Below are 22,239 nucleotides of genomic sequence, written 5' to 3' on the forward strand. Positions count from 1 at the left end.
AGAGCAGCCTACAAACTGAGAGATTATTCAGATTTCTGCCTCCACAAGGCTATTTCTTCCAAGACCACTTTCCTGAAAGCTCCTCAGTAATTCCTGCCCCAGAAGCGAGGTGGGCACACCAGGCAAACCTCTGCGTTGCTCACCAAACCAACCCTGCATCCCCTTCTCACCCCCCAGCTCTGGGGTCAGCCTAAAGTCCCAGTTTGGGGTCCCTCTTCTCCAGGCAGGGATGCTGCCACGCAGCCTCCACTGGCATCATCCCGCCTGACCCTGATTTCATCGGTACCACTCAGACACAACAACTCTGCCGGCACTGGAGGCTGAAGATAGATGGGCAGATGATAAAAGCCGGGTCAGGCACACACTGTCCACAAAAGCACATCTCTGGTCCCTCCTGGTCCGCAGGGGACATGAGCTCCCTGGCCTTCCTCAGCAGAGGAGGAGACAGTGACCCCACAGACCGGCTTTGCCGCTGCTGGCCAGTGACACTGACACCCCTTGGTTAGTCCCCTGGGACAGCCCCTGGGAAAAGCTGGAAGGCAGAAAGCCACAAACACATCACCAGATCCTCTACCAGGAATAGTTTTCCATGGGGTTTACAACTATCTGGAACACAAATTGGGATTAAGGGAAAAATGTACATCCAAGCCCTTTGTGAATCTGCACAATCTGTCCTGTCTCTGCAGATTAACATCTCCAGAAAGGTGTAGTTCTGCTGTAGGAAAAATAGCTCCAAAGTGCTCCAGGTTGTGACAGAACCTGAGGCACAAGGCAGAGGTTTACCACAGTTTCCTGGCCAACGGTCAGGCTTGCAGAATTGAATTTCATCTTACCCTCTCTCACCTCCTCCTTCAGCCACAGAGACTTTTCTTCATCTCTCCTTCCTCACATTTCACTTCCAAGGGCACAGGATTACAACAGCACTGTTTTTTCTCCATACCCAACCTCAGAAAACAAATCACTCCCAAACCATCCGAGCAGACACCTTGCCTCCAGCACTAGCCAGGAAGCTGCTAACCTTCTCACGCCACTTAGCTACATGCAACTCCCTTATGGGTGATGCTTTTCCCCAATTTTTTGCCAGTAAGAGACCGTCCCAAGTCACAAGACTATTTTGCCCTCTCCTTCTCCTCGTCTTATAAAAGCTGTGCTGAGGATGACCACACCGATGTCAAATCCTCCTGCTGCCAGCCACCAAGTGCTTGACCCTGCAGAAGCCCAGCAGCAGTGAGGTCCACCAGTGAAATCCTTCTCCCTACAGGTAACTTTCTGTCACCCACCTTGATTTCTTCAACCCAGGACCCATCCCAGTGAGATGCGCAAAACTCAGGAGCATACTCAAGGCAGGGGCACATTCCTGAACTACTCACCAGTGTTAAAACTTCATCAGTGTTACTATCTCTTCACTTTCCCCTCTGATTTCTGCTTTTTCCCAATCAAGCAAGACAATTTTCTGATGATTTTAGCTGAATTTAGCTCATTTTTTGTTAATTTGGCTAAGATCTTACTGAACTTAGCTAAGTAGCTAATTTTACAAAGCGTCTCCCATTAAATCTCCCTGTGCCTCAAAGTCCTGGTCTATAAAATGAGAATCATTATCACAGGTTTGTCTCTGGATGACAGAGGTTTTAAATCACTGTCACCCGACATCTGCTTTGCAGCCCACGGGGAGCTGCCAGGTCCTGTTCAGCTCCGAGTGGATAATTACCCATCGGTGGAGATACCACCAACTCAGCTCCAAACACCCTTCTAGATCCCTAAAGCGCAGGCAAGAGCTGAAGGACATGGTCTGGGCAGCCCAGGGAGCCAGGAACCACCACTGCCTGCCGCAATCAGTAGAAAACTTAAGCCTTGGGGGCTGTCAGCCTTTCACCAGCAGGCAAGCGCTTTAAAATTTGGGAAGAAAAGAAAAAAAAGGAAACCCAGCCAAAGCAGGTAGCAAATGGAGAGGCTGCAACCTTAAAAGCCGCAAAGACATTCAAACAATAGTATCTCAGCTCAAACCTTCCCGCAGCTCTAGATGCAGAGATTACAAATTGGCCGATGACTTAGCTCCATTTGGTGCCCTCTATTCAGTCCCGTGCCTTGGTGCATGCTGCAGACACGGGCTCTTATCCTTATCCCCAACATCCATTAGCCGCTGTCAGCTAGCAAAGCTGGGTGAATGTCGTGTGCATACACAGGAAGCCCCTTTTTCTTCCCCAGCTGGTCCCATGGCAGCACTTCGAGTCATCACTGGGACCACGCTGCTGTGCTGAGGGGCCTTGGTCAAGGTAGATATTTCATTTCACAGCCCATTCGTTGTTGATTACACTATTTCTTTTGCATTTTTTTCCTTATTTTCCCCAGTTTTTCCTTTTTTTTTCCTTTTCTTTTTTTTTTCTGCTCCCCCTCAGTTCACATTACAGCCATCATTTATCTCCACAGCACCAGCAAGCTGATTTACTGCCTCAATCAGTGCAGCTCCAGCATAAGTTGCGTGAAAAAGGGACACATCAAACCCAACAGGCAGCAGGGATCCAGCCAGGGGAATCTGGCAGAACAAGGGGGAGAGACAGGGCAGAAAGTCACCCCACGAACCAAGAGCACCAACAGCGCAATTTTCTTCATTCTCATTGTGGCAAATCTGTGAGGACGTGGCAATGCCAGGACAGATGGACTGATGTCCTGCCAGGCATCCCTGGAAGACGGGAGGTTTGAGGCTGAACACTTTAGAAGCAGAGATTTGGGCAAGACAATTACTTTGCCCACTAACCAGGGAGCAGAGAAACGTGCTCTATCAGGATCGACCCAGAGCATTTCTGCTAAGCACCTAGTTCGCTCTCCTTCTCCTAATGAACTGCGTGACATGCTCAAAAATCAATGGAGACTCAGTGAACCCTGAGCAAAGCCTCCTGCCAGTGCCCAGCCAGGCATCCCCGCCATGCTGCTCTCTCTAACCAAAACCGACGGGGGAGCGATTAACCGACAGGTTCGCTAATGGCCACCCCGTCAGGACTCTTTTTATTGAGGCCCCGTGAAAGCAAGCTACGTAGAGGAGCCATTTGTGGAGGTGTCAGCCTTCTCCCTGGCAATGCTAGCGCAGGAAAGAGGGGCTGCTGAGGCCACCACGGCATTCCCAGCCTTCCCCCACAGGCAAGGATGTTCAGCTTAGTGCCCCTCTCCCAGATGCCCACAGGCCTTTCAAAGCCCCCGGCCCCACAACCTAAATCCAAGTCTTTACGGCCAGATGGATGCAGCACATTTTTGGCCCGAATGGGAAGAACTGAGGCACCTCTGAGAGAAGCCTCCCGCTTGTAATACCTGCAGTTAAGCAGGGGGCAGACAGGGGAGAGAGGACACCGTTTTGGGGACTGAGAGGGATGGGGAGCAGCCCACAGAACACAGTAGGGTACTGAGAAACTGCTTTTGGCTGTTTTCCCTAAAATACCTGGCAAGTTGAAGCTCCCTCTGAGGTGGCTGAGGCTGCATGCAAGAGACAAGGCTTTGACAGGGAAACGGCTGCATCCCGGCGTCAGCCATGGAAACCTGGGAGCTGGGACGATAGCACGGGCATGGCAGGGAACGGACACCCCAAACCAAACACTCACTGATCCACAGAGAAAAGAACAGAGAGCAGCTTTCTCACAGCACCCAGAAGAGATTAGGATGGTATGGGGCTCTTTCACCATAAGCAGCTGCTGGTTTCAGCCCCAAAAGCCTCCCCACACCACTGCTATAGCACTCCCTGCCACTCCCCCATATGCTGCACTGTTAAGTATGTATCGGTACATATACACACACATATATATTTTACTCACTTTGCTACTTTTCCCATCCTTGCCTGAAAAGAGTAAGAGAAGCAGTGTGTACAGCAGCACTGCATCACGCATGCATTGCCCTGATGCCCCCAGGCTCCCTTCCCTCACAGCGCCCGCGCCCTGGTCTCTTAACCTCTCTGCAAGGGGCTCATTTCCCATCTCATTTCATGGCTTTGAATCGTTCCCTCTGTGTTTTGCTTTAAAACTCTCATTACTTAAGAGACATGGGAAAAAAAAAAGGTGGGCAAATAGGAGGGATTTGAATCTCCTGGCTGGAGGGGCTTCACATGCTATTCAATGCGGCATCCGTGATTTAATCATTGGTGCGATGCGATTGCGAAAAGCAGCAGCCAGCAGTGCCCGCAGGAGTAGCGCTCTCCCTAACAGCGTGAATATTAAGGGCATTTAACAGCCCTTGTAATCACACTGTGCCTCCTTGCAAGAGCAGAGCCAGGCAGCACGAGGGAAGGCACTAAACCACGCTGGGGGGTTATCAGACTTCGCCGTGCTCCTCACAGCATCTGAAATCAGCCCCACTTGCACAAACGAGAGCGCTGGCTTCGCACTGCTTTTCTCAAAACTGAATCCGACACGGCAAAAGCCCTTAAGCACGTGCTGGGATGAACTGGGTGGCTTTAAAGCCTCCTCCAGTGAAAGCTGGCCCCATGTGGAATTTGGGTCCCTGTAACACAGAGTAAACATTAAGACCTTCAGCAAATTAATCTCCCAAATCTGTGTTTGATGCACTGGGAAAGGATTACTGGGGGAGGAAAAGAAATCCTGAGCATGGCCTGAGTTTAGCTGCACCTCAGAACTAGAGATGTATCACACTTTTGAGGTCAGGTGTTAGTCTGTTCTCAAAGGAAAAAGATCCCCAGCTTTTACACTTTCAAACATTTTACTCTTTTATTGGATTAATACAATTCTGAAAAGTTCCCTGTTATTTCGGTGCAGAAACAGCCAGTTATCTATTGCAGCCTACTGCAATGAAATGCCTGCAAAATACAGTCACTCCTGGCTGACAGACTTGAAACACAGTTTATGGAAATAGGGAAAAAAAAGTGGGAATTCATGTGCTTTATCTTTCAGATACAGTAATGGCTGCTAGTTCTGCCTGAAGATCAGGAGAACATCTTGAGACCCAAGCCTACATTCAGAGAGAGAGATGCTGCCTTGCCCAAGGGCACACTCACAGTTCGTGCTAATGCCTAAACCAATGTTAATACTAGGAGATATGCACCAAAAATTAGGTAATCTCAGTTGGTATGTACATATAGAAAGTCAGAATTGTTCGGCTGTGAGATGGTGCAGGCAGGTTTCAGCTGGACTAACATCCACGTTGCCAGGTGCTCCCACCTCCCTGGTTATTTCAGCACAGCCCGCGCACCAGAGGGAAGGGAAATAACTGCCTGGCCTTTCATTCACACCTCTAATTATTCAGCTTATATTGATATAAAATTAATTGAAGCAGAATAAGCTTTTATCCCAAATACAGGTGCCTGCACTCAGGCATCACTGAGGCTAAAAGGTGCAAATTACAGTTCATTTAATGAGCTCACTTCCAGCTATTGCATGGGTAAACCCCTGTGCTGGACCCGTGGGTGCTGCTCCACTGTCAGCAAATGCCTTTATACTGGCCTGTGCCCCAGTTCTACAGCTGTGGTCTAAAAACAATGCTCTGGTAAAACGGCAGGTGTACAAAGGTTAGGTTAGACAGCAGAGATGTTCTTCACTTTTGTGATGCATCCAGTGTCAAGATTTGGCCACGATGCTGGCAGCCAGACCTGATCTCCAAAGGATGCAACAAAGCACCGACAGCAAAGAAATCTTGCTTTGCAGAACACCGCTCGTGCCTGTTGGGGAAGGTTGACCGCGCTTCACCTCCCAGTAGCCGATGCCCTCAAGCATCAAGGCGTTTTGCTCCTGCCTCACACGGATAGCGCAGCTTCTGCTTGCAAAAGCCAAATTGGAGCTGACTTCCCTTTGCTGACATTGCCTCCGGAAGGGAAGGCGTCATCACCTCCCCAAGACCTGCAGTGCCTCCGGTGAAGAACAACACCTGAATGACCTTCCCTGGCATTCGGATGCCTGCTGGAGCTCACTCTCACCTTGAGAGACAGATTGTGTTTGTATTTCACACTTAATTTTGGAAATGTCGTGTTTCTTGAGTGCGCAGGTACATCCAGGATGTCCCTGTTGAGAAAACACATCCATATCTGCGTGCAGTAATGAGGGACATGTCACCAGCAGCAGCGACGACCACCAATGTGCTGTGTTCTCCTCCTCATCCAACTCCCTTTTTTGCCACTTGCAAGTCTAATTTCTAATTACAGTTATTTCACTTGAAAACGTCCTGGCTGGTTTTCTACTGCCAAGGAATTGAGGGTTGGATAGTGAGAGCCAGACTCTCTTTCAAATAGCAAAAACAGGGAAGAAAAAAGTTGGTTTGGTGGTGTTACAAAATCCTGGTGACCCCTGTTTTGAGACATCCTTCCTTCTCCAAGCTCTGGGGCTTCAAATTAGGCAGATGCAAGACTCTCTAATGGACTCAGATACTTCACTTTTATCCCAAGAACACCACCAAAACAGGCAAAGCAAGAAGCCTTTGAAAATCGTAATTTTGCACAAATACCTGACATTTCCCAGGACCACAGCAGCTGAAGCCTCAGCAGATTTCAGACCATTTATAAGCTTGATTTTTTCATTATTTCTAGTGCTGACCAAATCCTTCACATATCAGCTTTGCAAGCAGGATGTACGTCCTTATTTATGCAGGAGCTGAGCAAATACAATTACTACTGCTCATGAAGCCCTCAGCTACCAGAGCAACAAGCATGACAAAAAAGTCTGTGTAGAAGTGCATAAAGTTGTCCTTCGCCAATGGACTTGGGCTCAGCAGGGAGCAGGAAGGAATAAAATAAAATAGCTGCTTGAAAATGGAGCAGAGGATGTCCAGCATACTGCGTGGGTACTCTTGCACATCACCACGTCGGGGCGAATTCGAACTATACCCTCTTCATAGGGGTTAAGTTAAAGTGGTGATGGGTACAGCAGCACACTCCACTTCAAAATTTGAGTCCTGATCTTTGAATACCCAGAACGCTATTTTTGTGAGTACTTAATGATATGGAAAAAAACATGCCAAAACTTAAGAAAAAAGTCAAATTTCTTTTCCTTCTTGCTCCCCAAGAATTTCAACCCCTCAGCAGAATCACTGCTAACAGCTTCCCAAGACATGTGCCGCCCCTCTGCCAAAGCAAGTTGTCTGTCCATCCCTCCCTTACTCCATGTCACAGCAGCAGGGCAGTGAGAGCTGGTGCTGGCCGGCCCTTGGCAATGCTTGTTGTCTCCTCCACCCCAAAATCAGTTCCTCCTGCACCACAGCCAGCAGACAGGACCACCGAGGCACTGCTGGGCTGAGCGCTCATCCCCAAGGCCTGCACAGTTGCAGTTTTTATTTTTTTCTAAGAGACCTAAAACAGGGATCTTCCTGCAGGATAGAAATTGCATTTCGCAATACCGTGAGGAGCGCACCGTATGCAGCCTACACACTGTACGCAGTTTAACTCTGAGCGTTATACAGATATTCATCCATTTTGATCCCAGTCGTAGGAGCAGATGGCTGTTTAATGCATGTTTGAGTCTCTCTTTCTCCAAATTACACCATATTATCATGTCGGGAAAATGCAACGAGCATTATAAACACCACTGCTCTTCCCCGCTCACTTCCCATTTGGCTTCGCTCTTGCTGAAAGGTAGGACCATGCAACACAGCAGCTTCCCTTCCAGCTTGGCTCCCTGACACCAGCTCCAGCAGCCCCGCTGCATCTTCCCTCTGCCCACCCCGCTGGAAAAAACACCCACCTTCCCCACCCAGACCCCGAGTTTCTCATTTTGGCTGGGTGAGGTCAAAGCACAAAGGGGCTGCATCCCAAACATCCTCCGGGGCACATCCTAAGGGATTTTAGAGGATACTCTTCTATCCTGAAGGACTCCAAATCAACCCATCATGTAAAGCAGACTACCATGACTCAAAGAAAAAAAAATAAACTCTTTAAATTAGAAAAAAAGTTGATTTTTAATAAAAATAACTGAGCCACGCCATTGAAAATGAGCCTGCTCTGACCTGTAACTTCTCCCTCCCACCTTTTCTCCACCACACCTAAAGACAAGCAACTAAAAATTCAATGCACAAGAAAGAAAAGATGTGCACAAACTCCCCCCTGCCTGGGGGGCTGCAACCGAGCTCCGTGTCGCTGAACATACTCGTGTTTTATTTGCGAGCCACATGCCTCCATAATGTGTTATGAGGTGTGTTTGTAACCGGCAGATTCCGACAGTGGTCCTTGAGGAGGAAATGGTGTGTGTCTAAATGCAGGCAAAGCTATTTGGAAAGCCAGGATAATGCAGCCTTGCTCTCCTTGCTTGGGCCAAATTACATCCTTTGGATCCTTCAGTGGCTTAAAAAGAAAAAGAAAAAAATAAACTACAAACAAGAATAATCCATCTCAATTTCTTTGGCTCTGCGAATACTATTTAGAGAATAGAAGGTGATTTCTGAGCTCGTTTGGTTTTGCACTACACAAGCCCTGTTCTCCTCATATCACTTTCTAATCAGGTTTATTGTTGGCATTTCCACTAGAAAACCAAGGAGAGAAAGGCTAAAACCCTCAGTTGCACATGAAATGGAGGCAAACAAAAATAATAATAATAAAAATAATAATCTGTCTTTCCCTTGTCTTTCAGCCTGATCTGAAAATGAACCTATTTTGCTCCTGAATCAATTCTCTACTAGCACTGCACTTCCCACGATGAGATGCAATCATTAGCTCACTTGCTCCTCCAAATAATATCACAAAGCCGGAGCTCGAGCTGCTTTGCGGTAAATAATCGCTAATTTTAACTTATGTGTGCCAAGGCAGGGCTTTGGCATGGGACACAAGGCCACCACAGCCCCATGGGTGCCACCACCAAGGTCCCTGTGCCATGTCTGGCTAGGGACGGTCCCCAACTCAGCATGTCCACCCCATGGAGAAGGGAAACTGGCACATTGTCCCTTCCAAAATGCTTCTCCGTGACACGTGAAGGACCTCTGCATCTCTCTCATTCCCTCAGGCTGCAGTGAGGGTTAATTAAGGCTCATAAGAAGATTTCAAACAGCGGGATTGAAGGCAAACTATTAGTAGAACTAATGCCGCCTCCACAAACAAAGCGGTGAACTCCTGCTGAACCTGTCACCACTGATCATTCTCTGGAGGCACATGTTAACAATGAGAAATCATCCTCCTCCTCCCAGCACCCCTCTGCACACAGGCACCCAGAGCCCCAGCCTCCCCAGGACATCCAACACCCCCCTGCAGCAGGCAGCTTCCCAGGGTACCCTATAGACATACCTATGGCTGCCCTCCCCACCAGAGCAGCGGCTATACGGGAAAACCTGTATCTAGGCAGCCCACCTTCCCCAGTTCGTACGGAAATGCATGTGCAGAGTGGAGCAATACTGATTTCGGTGAGCAGAGGATGGGGCTCAGGATTTCTTCCTTGGATCGCTCTTCCCATAACGCTGACTCCTGCTGAGATTTTGGAACCGAAAAGGGGAAAGAGGGTGGGAAATCAATGTAATTGCAGCTTAGTAAGCAACTGTGATAAGTGTCGCTGGCAAAATCTGAACATTTCGCTGTGAGAGAAAGGCAGGGAAAATGGCTTTTTCATTGCACGGGAAAGTGGATTGAGAGCAAAACCCCCCACTTCATCTGCTCCTCACCCTTCCTTCTTTAAATAGGAAGAAGCCAGCAAGAAACACACAGCTAACTCCAGCAATCTCCAGCTCACGCTATTCCAATTAATAGTCAATCCACTGCACCCTTTGTCGTTAGGCTACACATAATTACCCCTTCATGCAAACATCTTTCTTAAACAGATTCTACTTTTGCTTTCTCTGCAGATACATTCCCCATAACTGGTTTTATTGCACCAAATGCTGAGCTGCCCTTGCAGAAGGGAACGGTTATAACCATGTCTCTCTCTCTCAACTGCAGTTAAGTTGCTTTTGCATTTCCATGACTTCTCCCAAGCTTGCTTTTCCCACCAGCAAAGAGACGAGACCACAGGCAAACACACCCAGAAGTACCAAACCGGCATCCTGTGGGCTGTGTGTCCTGGACACGCATGTCCATGGACCCAAGAAAAAACATCTGGCTCACAAGACCTCTGCTCAAACTCTGTACTGAGCCACCCAGGGATTTGCCAGCCTGGGACAATAACGTGGCACTCACACTTACATGGGCTTATCAAATGGTGCTATTTCATAGCATCATAAGGTTATTTTGGTTGGAAGAGACCCTCAAAATCATTGAGTCCAACTGTTTACCTAAGTCTGGCACTAAACCGTGCCCCTAAGAGCCTCATCTATACCTCTTTTGAACACCTCCAGGGATGATGACTCCACCACTTCCCTGGGCAGCCTGTTCCAGTGCCTGACAACCTTTTCCAGGGAGAAATTTTTCCTAATGTCCAATCTAAACCTCCCCTGGCGCAACTTGAGGCCATTTCCTCTCATCCTATCACTTGCTACTTGGGAGAAGAGCCCAACACCCTCCTGCTACAACCTCCTTTCAGGCAGTTACAGACAGCGATAAGGTCTCCCCTCAGCCTCCTTTTCTCCAGGCTGAACAGCCCCAGTTCCCTCAGCCGCTCCTCATCACACTTGTGCTCCAGACCCCTTACCAGCTTCGTTGCCCTTCTCTGAACTCTCTCCAGCACCTCAATGTCTTTCCTGTAGTGAGGGGCCCAAAACTGAGCACAGGATTCAAGGTGGGGCCTCACCAGTGCTGAGAACAGGGGGACAATCACTTCTCTAGTCCTGCTTGTCACACTGTTCCTGATACAAGCCAGGATGCTGTTGGCCGTTTTAGCCATCCGGGCACACCGCTGCAAGGCTGCCCCTCCCAGCACTGACCATCAAGCATCTGTACTCACCCAGCTCACATCTAATAAACCACAGTGGTTTGGTAAATCATGCCCTGCATTCTCTGCGCTGGTCTCTGTGCCTACAACCAACCTCGCAGCTTCAGCAGGAAAGAAAAGCTCTATTCCTGGTATCATAGCATGTTCCACAGACACAGTATTGCGATTTCTAGCCCTTAGCCTGCAGCCATCCCAGGTACACAGCTCATGCTGCAGAGCCAGGGTCAAGAGACCTCTTGGCAGAACAAGAGGAAGCAAATCCAGCCAAGACAGGCCCTGGGACATGAGCACATCAAGATAAAATAGGATGATGTTCTCTTATCATGGAAAGGAAGAGTGAGGAAAAGAAAACTGCCTTGTTTCTTTGAGTAAAGAATCCACCTCTGTACGCCTCAAAGGTGGTGAAAGGATAATTAGGAAAAAGCACATGCTGATAGTCAGCATCTTTCTCAAGCGTCAAGACATTCCACAACATACATTGTGTGTCTATGATGACCCAGCATCCAGAGACAGAGCTGATTTCAGAGACCTCCCTTCCTGAAAGTAGGACTGTGTTTTGTCAAGCTCACCCCATAAGGGTCACCAAAGTCTCAGGGCCAGACTCAAGCCCTCCTAAAAACCCAGCTGCAGGGCCAAGGGCTCAAGGCCCCTCCCCATCACCTACCAAGGGGACACTGGCACGCCACACCACAGTAGCCAGCGAGGGACGCAGCAGCCCAGAGCCATCCCACTGGCAGCCTGCAGGGTGCTTCGCAAGGACCTTGCCAGGACAAGCGGATTGCAAGACAGACCACCTCAGCAGCATCACCACCTCTGACACCCCTTCCAAGCACAGCAGCGGGATTTTTCCAGCTCTTTCTTCCCTCCTAGAGCAGAATAAACAATATTTTTCTTCTTCTGGTGCTCAACAGCTCTTGTCAAGAAGACACATATCAGCTGCATAGAAATTTATTTAGCTCCTTACCAGCAAAGAAGTATAAACCTTGCGTTCTCTCCCTCCTTCCCAGATATTTTTTGAAAAGCACTGAGCCAGGAAAGGCACTTGGGCATCCTGATACTCACCGTTTTGCAAAGCAAACAGGTCTTGTTCAATCAATATTTATGCCCCCATCAGTCACAGCTGCAACACAGAGCTCTACCAGAATGTAATGGGGGTAAAATTCATTCATTGCAATTACCAGTGAAAAATTAACAGAGTTTTCATTGACCGCTTATCGTTTCACTGGTATCTCAGAGAGCACTTTGATGCTTAGTAGGTAAATTAATTAAACAAGACATACAAGACAGGACGCTCACCGTTTGTCCATGGTTGCTTTAGTAGCTGACGTGACTGGGTGCTGACTTGGGCAGGAATTCTTGTCTCGCTCCTGCTCCACAAGGATACAGGTGTTAGCATGAGGAGGCGGCCATGCTGAGAAAACCTTTTTCTCAAGCCCACCAGAAGTAAGGCGAGCAGCTGAGAAACAGCACCCACTGATGCACCAGACCTGTCCTATCTGTTCCTATAAATAAGGATGGCTCAGGCATCATTTTGTGGCTTGTACTTCCACATCCATCAGTACATACACCAGCAGGAAAGAGAAACTGGATTCTACCCCAACTCCTGGACCAGCAAAGCTTTGGACATCCTAAAGAGCCTGGGTTAGCTCCTAGAGATTTCAGGGTGGGATTTCACCAGCAAAGCATGACAGAAGTTTCCTACTCTCTCCCATCCTGGACCTACCCATGCCCCCAGCCAGCACGAGTGTCCCTGCTGCTAAACACTCTGCCTTTTTGTTCCCGACAGCTTTGTCACTTCGATCCCTTAATAGTCAAGATCTGAATTTTTGCAGGATGCGCAGTTATTTTAATCTGTTAAGTGGCTCTGCTGCTATAAAACTGACAGGAATTTAATATCTGAAAACTGTCAGCTGAGCTCCAGGTGCTGAGGCTTTCTAGACAGCAATGCTGCAGAAGGAGGTGCAGGCTGGTGTGAGGCACACAGGCGCAAAGCTGGCGAGCACCCCCTCACATCGAGGTCAGATCCTGCTGGGTACTGAGCACCAGCGTGGGCACCTCTCATCGCCTCACCCTCCAGCTGCATTTGGACACACTCAGAAGGGATCTGTCGCATCGCAAATACTAGTACAAGTCAAGTATGTCAGGTCACTTTTTTTTAATAAAAGGAACTCTTCTGTAGCTTTTCTCCTGCAATCCAGCCCATGATGGACCCGCTTTCCCCCTAGAGGCTTGTCAGCTGTGCTTCAGCCATTCATCAGAGGGAGCAAGCTGGCACACAGGAGGGAATTAAGAGAAGTAAAAACCCCAAACCCAACAAAAAAAACATCTTTCTGCCTCACCTGCACACTCTGCTGGCCCAGAGCACCAGAACCCAGACCCCTCCACAAGCCACTCACTGCAGCAGGGCTCTGCTACACAACCGGCTCCGCACTCCAGTCTGCTGTGGCTTCACCAGGTGGAAGGGATGAGATGGCCAAGGGGTTGTCACCTACCCTTCTCCTGCTCCCTCCTTAGCATCCCCCAGGCTGCGCGGCTGAAGCCGGGCACAGGCACTGGCACGAGCCAGGGGAGCCAGCACGCTCACGGAACATCCCTGCAGAGCCAGCTACACGTGCTCCTCACAAATCAGTTCGGGAATTTGCTTGTAATTAATCCCACATATCAGTTCTTCTCATTATTTCTTAATGTAATTAAGTTATTAATTTATATGTGTGTGTCCCCTTTCCAAAGCAAAAGGCCAGATCAGAGGGAAGCAGGGGAGACACCAGGCACTGGCGCGGGACCATGAATCCCAGCTACCCCAGTACGTGCCAAGCCCCAACGCCACCTCTCTGTGTGACTTCAGGTGGGTCACCGGCAGCCTGACTTTCCAAGAGGGTTGAGCGACTCCAAATTCCTGCGGGGTCAACGAGAGCCAGAAGGATACAAAGTTCAATTAACCTCTCCGGGTCCCAGTTTATCCAGCCGGAAAACTGCTGGGGCAGGGAGACAGGCTGGAACTAATTAATGCTTGCAAAGTATTTCAAAACTCTCCGCCGAAAGGCACAGAGGGCAGGAGGCATCCACAGGTCCCAGGTCATCCGTAACCCCGAGCAGCCCCATGTCCTGACACCCTCATCCATCAGACTCAGCGTTCCTAGGGGCTGAGCCCCCAGCTGCTAACCCGGCACCCAGCCAGGCTGTGCGGGCAACGCGCCGCGGCAAGGGCAGGCATGCCGCTACGGCTCCCCCTCCCAGCCAATTTACAGGAGTTTATAAAGGGCAGGGAAAGGGCAAGGGCAAGTTTCTCTTACTGCATTGATAGGGCTTGATCTGCTTTTTGGAAAAAGAAAAAAAAAATCAAACTGCAAGCGGCAGCAGTAATAACAGCACTGGAGGGACAGGGGAGCCTGTCCCAGGAACAGCTTCACAATCCTAAATGTAGAAAGTTATGTTCTTCTACATGCTACCAGTCCTGCCAGGTTACTGCATCCCAAATCCGGGAGGGAGTCCCACACCCTAAAATCCAGTCCCAGCCTGCTCCTGCTGCCCCAGCACGTACTGATCAGTGGCTGCAAGTGGCAGGGACAAAGAGGAGGGAAAGGAGGGGATCAGGATTGAGAGGAGCAATGGCTGGCAAGAAGAGGTGCCCTCTGAGCCTGCTCGCCACTGGGCAGCCGTGTGAGATCCACAGAGATGGGATTATAGGGGAAAACAGAAAAGAAAGAAAAAAGAGGAGGTGAAGCCAAGTTAATTACAACAAACGGCTGCTCCTACCTCTTCAGGCACAAGCAGCTCAGGAAAGCTCAGCTACCACTGTCAGACCTGCCCAAATACCTGTCTCTGCCAGCGCTGCGAGAAGCCAAGCTGGCAGTGTGTTCTGGGGGTAGGCAGGACTCAAAGACCACAGCAGACCCCTCACACCGAGGACCTGCTCCTCAGAGACCTTGCCGACCCCAACACAGAGTTCTCTGGCTGTGGGAAAAACATCTCAAGCCTTCCTTTGGGAAGCTGAGTGCTGGATCTGGCACAGGATTTGGGGTAAAGAGTGAGGAGGGGATACGGACCAAAATAACAGCAGCAAACGGGCAAGCCCTCCGCACAGCCAAGGGCAGCAGCTCTGTGAGCAGTGGCTGTGCCCCTGGCAAGTCACCAACATGCCATGGCCAGCAAGCTTGGGCACTGCAGCCGCCCGGCACTGGACGTGTGCCGTGAGTCCTGCCTGGAGACAGGTGTGGGCAGGAGGCAGCACTACCAGCTGGAGCTTAAATAAAAGGGTCTAAAGGTTAAATCCACATGTGGTATGATATAGGGTGTGCATAAGGCCGCAGAAATAAAGTTTGCCTGAGAGAAAAGGCAGAAGGGACGGGGGGATTAAAAAAAAAAAATAAAGTCAGAAAACGCTGCCAGGAAACTTGATGTGAATTTGTTCCGTTTCTCCATCGTAGCTGTGTTACAAAGTTTGCACTGCCATTAACAACATATTACCTCCACTTATTTCTTGAGGAACTCTAACTGCTCCAGTTTTCAGCAGCAGCCGGTCCCACTGACCAGGGGAATAGGACATGCTGCCAGGCTCCTCTCTGGACCGCAGCATCTCTGCCTCTGGTACCCAAGTCAGCTCTGCAGCCATTCGGAGGGGTTAACTAAAGTGACACCACATCCCCGCGCTCACAACCAGATTATAATTCATATTGCCCAAAAGCAGCTTGCAAAGCCAAAAAATGTAATGCATTTTTAAAAAAGAAAAAAGAATCTGCACTCTATGGATCTCAAGGGGATACGACTGTTTTGATGGAAAATTCAGAGGAAATGAAGGAGAGGCAATTTTAGCAGTCAAATTGCTGGAGTTATTGCAACTTGGCAGTTGCAGCTTTAAAACTTGGGGCCTGATCCTGTGTGATGGAGAAGTTCGCTTCACCAGCCATGGGAGCCTGGCCTGGCCTCTAACAGCACCAGCAACCTGCACCTCAGGGTGGGGGGAGGCTTGCATGAGAGCCGAGAGTCCAAAGAGGCTGCAAAGTGAAGCAGCAATTCAGCTGCAGCTGGTGCCAAGCGAGAAGCAAGGTTCATTTCAAGGAGAATACAGGAACTCACATCAAACAGGGGAGGTCTGGTTTTGCAATTTTTAAGAACGCAATTCTGACAGAAACCAATTGACACCAAAGCACAGCTACAGTTCAGAAGCACTTGTCTTCCAACACTGTTTTCAGTAACTTATTACCTTCCCCCGCTTAAATAAATAAATAAATAAATAAATGTAGATATAATTATTTATGTTGGAGCCTGAAATTGCATAGATTCATTCTCCTCTGCTAGGATTGAAAGATTTCTGAAAGCCTGAAAAATCTCCTCAATCATTTTTATTTAAAATACATGGGAACCCAATAATTCCTCAAGATGAAAAAATCAAAGTAAGCTTTATGAGTTCTGACTTTCTTTTTTTCCAGTCAGGTTGTTAATTCAGTTTCAGAGGTGAACATAGATGAGACTGTGAAGACCTGGCCAACACATATAGTTGCTAAAAGTCATGGGCTAAACATCCAGTTGGGTGTCACTGGTGCAGAAAAAAAGGGCTGAAGGCTTGTACCCTTCCTCTGCTACAATAACCCTTAATCTCAGTAGATTTTCAAGACCTGGGCTCCAGCCCTGATTAACTTATTCAAGATTTACAACAGTATAACCAAAAGAAGCATCTAATCTGTGTCCTTTGGAAGTTAACCCTCGGTTAACCTCAGGCTGCTCTCTGGGCTGTTAGAGAGCAGGGGACATGGGACCTTGTTCAAACAAAGCTGCTTGCAGCTCCCTGCTTTTCGCAGCATCTGTGCTGTGAAACTCCTCTGTTTCACTCCCGGTCTGAAATGGGATGCTCTTCCCATCTCCCCCGTGCTTTCACTCCGAGGACTCAAACATGACACAGAAACATGCGACTGCCAATGTATCCTTCTTCTACCCAGGCAGACTTATAGGACAACACTCCTACTCTCATCCTGTCATCAAATAAAACCAGTAATTAAAAGCCCCAGTGATTTAACCCGGCTGATGTACCTGCAGGTCTGCCAGCCGATGTGTCCCAGCCACGGGCCAACTCCCGTTTCAGCCAGGAGGCAGGATCGAGCCCTTGTTGTTTTAGGAGAGGGCTCAGAAACGCTGCGTGATCCACGAGGGAAAGGAGTCGCCCGTCCTCCACGGGGGACACAACACACGTGCTTCGTTTCCTCGGAGCGCACCTGTCTCCCCGCTCCCCAGGGACCCAAGGCCCGAAGCGCGGGATGCTCAAAGTTGGCGGCGGGGCGGAGGGCTGGTAACGCCGGCAGCACCCGCGGGTCAGGAGCCCCGACGGCTGCAGCCCCCGGTAAAATAGGACAGGAGGACGGCTGGGACTGCCGGTTCCCAAGGCCGTGCGGAGGGGGAGCACCGCGACCAGCGGGGTTAAACACCGCGGGGGGGAGGTGAGGAAAGGGCCCGACCCACCCCTACAGGCACAGAGCCGATGCAAAACTTTAAGGGGAGCGCGACGAGGTGGGGGATTCCGAAAACCGCCGGGAAGTTCTTCCCCGGGCGGCGGCGCGCCCTGCCCGCCGGCTGCGTCCCGGCCCCGCCGCCCCTTGCTCACCTCCGGCGTGCGCCCCTCGGCTCCCGCCGCCTCCAACTTCCTCCTCGCCCCGAAGAAGAAGAGAAGGAGCGCGGCGAGCCAGAGCACCCCCAGCAGAGACAGCGCCAGCCGCCGCGTCGGCCGCCTCATCCTCGGGAGGGGTGGGAAAAGTCCGAGAGGTGGGGGATGAAGGGCCGGGAATGGGGTAGGGGAGGGCGGTGAGCGCCACCTGGGGCAGCGGGAGCGGGGCTAGGCGGGGAGAAGGGTCTCGCCCGCCCGCCTCGGAGCCGGCGATGCGAGTCCCGGGCTGTGCATGCTCTGCAGGGGAGGGGAGGGAAGGAGGAAGAGGAGGCGCCGGCAGGAGGGGGGCTGGAGCCGGTGCCGGAGCCGCTCGCCGGGGGAAGGTGCTGCGCGCAGACGGCCGGGCTGGCACCCCGGCCCGGTGGGGCAGCTGCGGGGCCGCGCCGCTGCCCTGCCCGCCCCTCCGGGGACCGCGCCTGGGGGGGGCTGTGGCCACCAGGGGACGGCGGACCCGGGCACAGCGGTTCGGGGGGCGGGGGGATGTGTATCATCGGGGCCGCCCGTTTCTCTCCCCGGCCACGCACCGTGCGTGGGTCTCGACCACTTTCCAGCGCCCCCGAGCCGAGCGCGAAAGGACGCGCGGGGCCCGGCAGCGCCGCGGCGAATGTGGCCCGTCCCGGTCCCCATCCCGGTCCCCGTCCCGGTCCTGGTCCGGCGCTAAGGCGAGGGGAGGCCAGCGTTCAACAACACACAGAGGAGGCTCAGACATGACGGGAAGATGAATTTATCCAATTGAAGCAGCAGGGGGAATTCAGGTAGGTGGAATTTAATTACTGGATTTGGAAGAGAAGATGTGAATCTCCAGAGCTGTCAAGAGCACTTAAAAAATAAAATCATAATCATTGACACGGAGCAGGGCAGCTGTTGGTATGCCAGCCACAGCTTGGTGCCAGGCCATGGTCCTGCAGGGATGGCCCTCAATATCATCCCTGTCCCGTAGAGCGTTCTTTGCTGGCTCCACACACAGCCCTGGCACAGCAAGCCTGTCCACGCAGGGCAGCCAAAGTGGGAATTACAGACATTGCTAAGGGCAAAAAAAAACCTGGAGTACGACTCCAGAAAAGAGCTGCCTTGCCCAGTTGTCCCTGCTCACCTGCCTGACTCACTGCCCTTCCGATCCTGCCACTGACAAGTATTGCACGAGCTGAGCAATCCCTTGCAGAAGACATTAGAGAATAAATTAAGTATTGGAGCAGATGTGAGTCATTCCTGTTAGTACAAGAACTACAGAACAAACCCCATAAAAACAGGAATCCATGCATAAAGTAACATATGGAATGAATCTGAGATAAGATGTCAAATGCTGGAAAGTCCGATGCACATGTTGTAAACAGCCTCTCCTATGCGTTTCCCACACACTCCTCTTGGTTTTATTATTTCCTGCAGTTGTTTTCTGTCACTTGCTAATTTATCATTTGCGGTCTTCATCGTCTGTCCTTCTCGGATTTATTTCCAGGACTCAGTAAGCCCTTCTCCCCCAACAAAATCCATGCCTCTCAGGCCCAGCACTCATAGAAAGATGCCCAGATAAAAATTTCATTAGCATCCACAAAAAGGGACATTTCTCTTTCTTTGTTTCAAGGCCGTCTGACTTTGAAATGCCTTTATCAGAACGATGAAATCCAGGTCCAGTGGGTAGGCTTAGGTTGCCGTTGTTGCAAAGCAGACTTCAACAACACAGCCAAGCAGGAGCAGAACTAACCGCGTGGGAAGAGAGTGGAAAGCCCTTGTGCCACGGTGAACCGTCAGCCTGACACTGCATGGGAGGCCCATGCCAGCCTGAAAATGCCACCGCTTCCCATGATGTCACACCAACTAACCTTCCTCAGGCCCGTGCTCAGTGTAGCTGGACCACTGCACTCCAGCTCTGCCACCATGAGACATCTCTACCCAACCTAGAAGGGACCTGCAGGTAAATGCAGCAGGTGTTGCTCTCTTCCCCTAGCTGTTATTCTATGTTTTCTCCTGAAAGCTAAGGCACATCAATGGTAGCTCTGAACAGGGTTTATATTTGTCTTCTTACCTTGTGTCTAGCACAGCTATTGGCACAGGCTGGTTGCTGCCTCTGACATACCTTCTTCTAACCCCATTTGGGATAAGAATGGCTCTCTGACCAAAAATACCATCTTGCCACAAGTAGAAAGTCACCACTGGTGTTTCCCCAACTGGGATGAAATGACCTTGGCTGCTGTAAGGCAGCGTTTCCCCCAGCACATTCACAGAGGGTGCTGAGATTTTCCTACCATACCTCATTCTGTGTTAGGAGAGCTTTTCCAGATAAAGGCACCTGGGTGTTATCATTCAAAGCTGGATTAAAAACCTTGTCTTTTTCATAGGTCAGACTTTCAGTGGAAGTTATTACAAAATATAAGGGGGAAATATAGAAAATATCAGGGAAATACATTACAAATTAGATTACAAGTAAGGTAATAAATAGGACAGACCTGACAAAAATGCAATCAGATAATGCTATCTTATTACCTTGAGAAACAACTCCCTCTGCTGAGGGAAAGCTTTATTGGCAGAGCTCGACGCTGTGATGAATAACTCGCTGTGCCCGCAGAGATAACGGGCAAAGACCTGACCCATTCCTGCTAGCACTGCCGTTATACCGGCGAGGAGGTGACACCGCGAGCACCACGGTGACACCGAACAAAGCCCTGCCTGCTGGAGCCCCGTACCTGCTCTGTGCGGGTGTCCTGTGGTGAGACGGGAGATTGGAGGAGCTCTAGTGATGCATATGATCTCCAAAAATGTCTGTTGCTCCTGACTGTGAGCATGTGTGCTGCGACAGGTAATAAATATATTGAGCAGAGGATGGTAACAGCTATTTAAACAAGAATAAGGCAAGACTACAAATCTCTAGGTTCAGAGTTATCTGAAGTCATAGACTTTCTGAGACTTGTATAAAAATCCTACTGCAATTCCATTAAAACCACAGCAATAAAAAAAAAATCTGCTGTTATATTATTGAGGGCCATATCTTCCCTATTTTTCTCTTTTTTTCATCTGCCAATCTCAGGTGCTTTACAAGTGAGGTCCATAACATACTATGTGTTTCCAAGAGAGTGAAATTTAAGGCCAGCAGTACAGCTAGAGACAGAAAAAAAAAGTGTAGGAAATGGGTATTTAGCATTTGTTGGCATCAGCACTGCAAAGTTGATTAAAGTGATTGTTTTGTGAGAGCAAAAATAGGACGTAATTGTGGGAGACTACGGTGGGTCTGTGGATTCCCTGATGGAGGACATGGGAACAGAAATTAGCCTTGAAGATATAAAGGCCTACCCATGAGAAAGACGGCAGTAAAGGAGTATCCGGAGATGTTAAGGATGTACCCGTGGGAGAGAAGGGAGTAGAAGAGTAACATTGATGATAGCAAAAATAGCCAATGAAATGTTACTGCTGTAACTTGTAACCAATAGCGAAGAGACACATGAACTGGTAAAACTGTATAAAAATGCACCTGCGGCAATAAATGGCATCTACTACTTCCATCCTGGAAGAACTTGGTCTATGTCGTTTGTCTGTCTCAACCACAACACATAATTTCTGAGTGGAAGGGAAAACTCCGCAATTGCAACCTCAGGCAGTGGGGTCCTGAAGTTAAGGAAAGGGTGGTAGGAGAAAGTAGCTCTCCTCGCTGTTTCAGGGACATCTGTAAAAGCACATTTCAAGATAATTTAATCTCACTAGGGTCTGCAAACCACCCAGGCACTGCTTCAGTGCAGTTTATACTGGGAATACTCCTAGGTTTGGCTCACATCTGAGATCCCACCCAGAGAAAAAACAAGTTTCTTTTCCAAAAGGATCACGAATAGTTTGTGTTTTGTTCCTGGAAATCTGAAAGGGTGATAAACAGGTAGGTTTGAGAAGTGATTTGAGGAAAGGATCAAAATCTATCGTTGACGCAGGATGCTGAACACCACAGCTTCATGTAAGATGGAGCAACCTCGCCAAGCCCTGGCTGGAAAAGGGCTTCTAGGACACAGAGCCCCAGTGCCAGGAGAGGACCTGGTGCAGAGCCAGCAGTTCGGGGCAGTGCAGGTCTTCCTGCTGTTTATGGCAATGCAGCTTCTTGACAAAGAGATCCTGCTTGCAGTAGTAGATAGATCCGGAAGAATTTGTTTGCAAAAATAAGATCTGTGTTTGAAAGGGTCAGCATGGCCATGTGGTTACACAGGGAGATGGATTTCATTCAGTGGTCAAGCACATCCTTGTGGTCCCTGCTCCAGGCTTCGGGAAAGAAGCTAACACAGAAGTTTCTCTCGGGTGTGCTGCACTTACTGCACTTAACCACACTGAAGACAGTGCCAGGAGAGGCGGGAGAGCATGTCAAGCTGCTCCCAAATAACTGTTTTGGCAAGTGCTGAGCATTGGCATGTTTCACAAGAAGCCCAGCTGTCCCTTGTCACCCATCAGCTGAGGTGCCAGCCTGGCTGCAGGGCTCCCAGAGAGCAAGCCAACACATGTCCCTGGCCCAGGCACCACCCCGCCAGCCCCAACCTGCTCCCCAGGAGTGACTCAGAAACCATTTGCTACTTGTCTAGGGGTGGAGCTGTGCTTTGAATGTGAACAGTCATGTCAGCGACTCTTCCAGGTTTATATTTAATACAAGAACGAAAATCCCTTTTTGGATCTGCAGCTGCTCAAAAAGCCTCCAGGTCACTTGATCTGTTCCTAATCCAGTCAACGTGGGTAGAAGAAGGAGAGAAGTCACAGGTCCTTTGCACAGGAGCAAGGAGAGATTGTTGCTTTGCCAGGGGAGTCCACCAGCTCTGCAGCGCTTGTCACCACTCTGCCTTGTCCCCGTGGCATGTT

The 22,239-nt window shown here is 49.8% G+C and overlaps 1 protein-coding gene and 2 long non-coding RNA genes across 5 annotated transcripts in view; 1 reads left to right on the forward strand and 2 right to left on the reverse strand.

Moving 5' to 3' along the window:
* Positions 1–17,791, reverse strand: part of GALNT14 (polypeptide N-acetylgalactosaminyltransferase 14) — a 113,472-nt gene extending 95,681 nt beyond the window's left edge. The window contains exon 1 of the mRNA XM_065835786.2: positions 17,362–17,791. Within this exon, the coding sequence (XP_065691858.1) occupies positions 17,362–17,490 (129 nt within the window). The 5' untranslated portion in view covers positions 17,491–17,791. The remainder of the gene's footprint in view (positions 1–17,361) is intronic.
* LOC139827526 (uncharacterized) lies at positions 7,904–13,764 on the reverse strand. Of its 2 annotated transcripts, none has more exons than XR_011738175.1 (5): positions 13,259–13,764; positions 12,063–12,133; positions 11,431–11,632; positions 9,194–9,373; positions 7,904–8,260 (listed from the first exon to the last, which is right to left on the reverse strand). It is a non-coding gene; the product is annotated as an uncharacterized lncRNA (long non-coding RNA). The 2 variants fall into 2 exon arrangements; XR_011738176.1 differs by lacking the exon at positions 13,259–13,764 and adding an exon at positions 13,106–13,245.
* Positions 17,288–20,926, forward strand: LOC139827525 (uncharacterized). Of its 2 annotated transcripts, XR_011738174.1 has the most exons (3): positions 17,288–17,519; positions 17,973–18,176; positions 19,004–20,926. It is a non-coding gene; the product is annotated as an uncharacterized lncRNA (long non-coding RNA). The 2 variants fall into 2 exon arrangements; XR_011738173.1 differs by lacking the exon at positions 17,288–17,519 and having other exon boundaries at positions 17,747–18,176.
* Positions 20,927–22,239: the final 1,313 nt, after the last annotated feature.

Source organism: Patagioenas fasciata, chromosome 3 (assembly GCF_037038585.1).
Source record: "Patagioenas fasciata isolate bPatFas1 chromosome 3, bPatFas1.hap1, whole genome shotgun sequence".
Taxonomy (NCBI): domain Eukaryota; kingdom Metazoa; phylum Chordata; class Aves; order Columbiformes; family Columbidae; genus Patagioenas; species Patagioenas fasciata.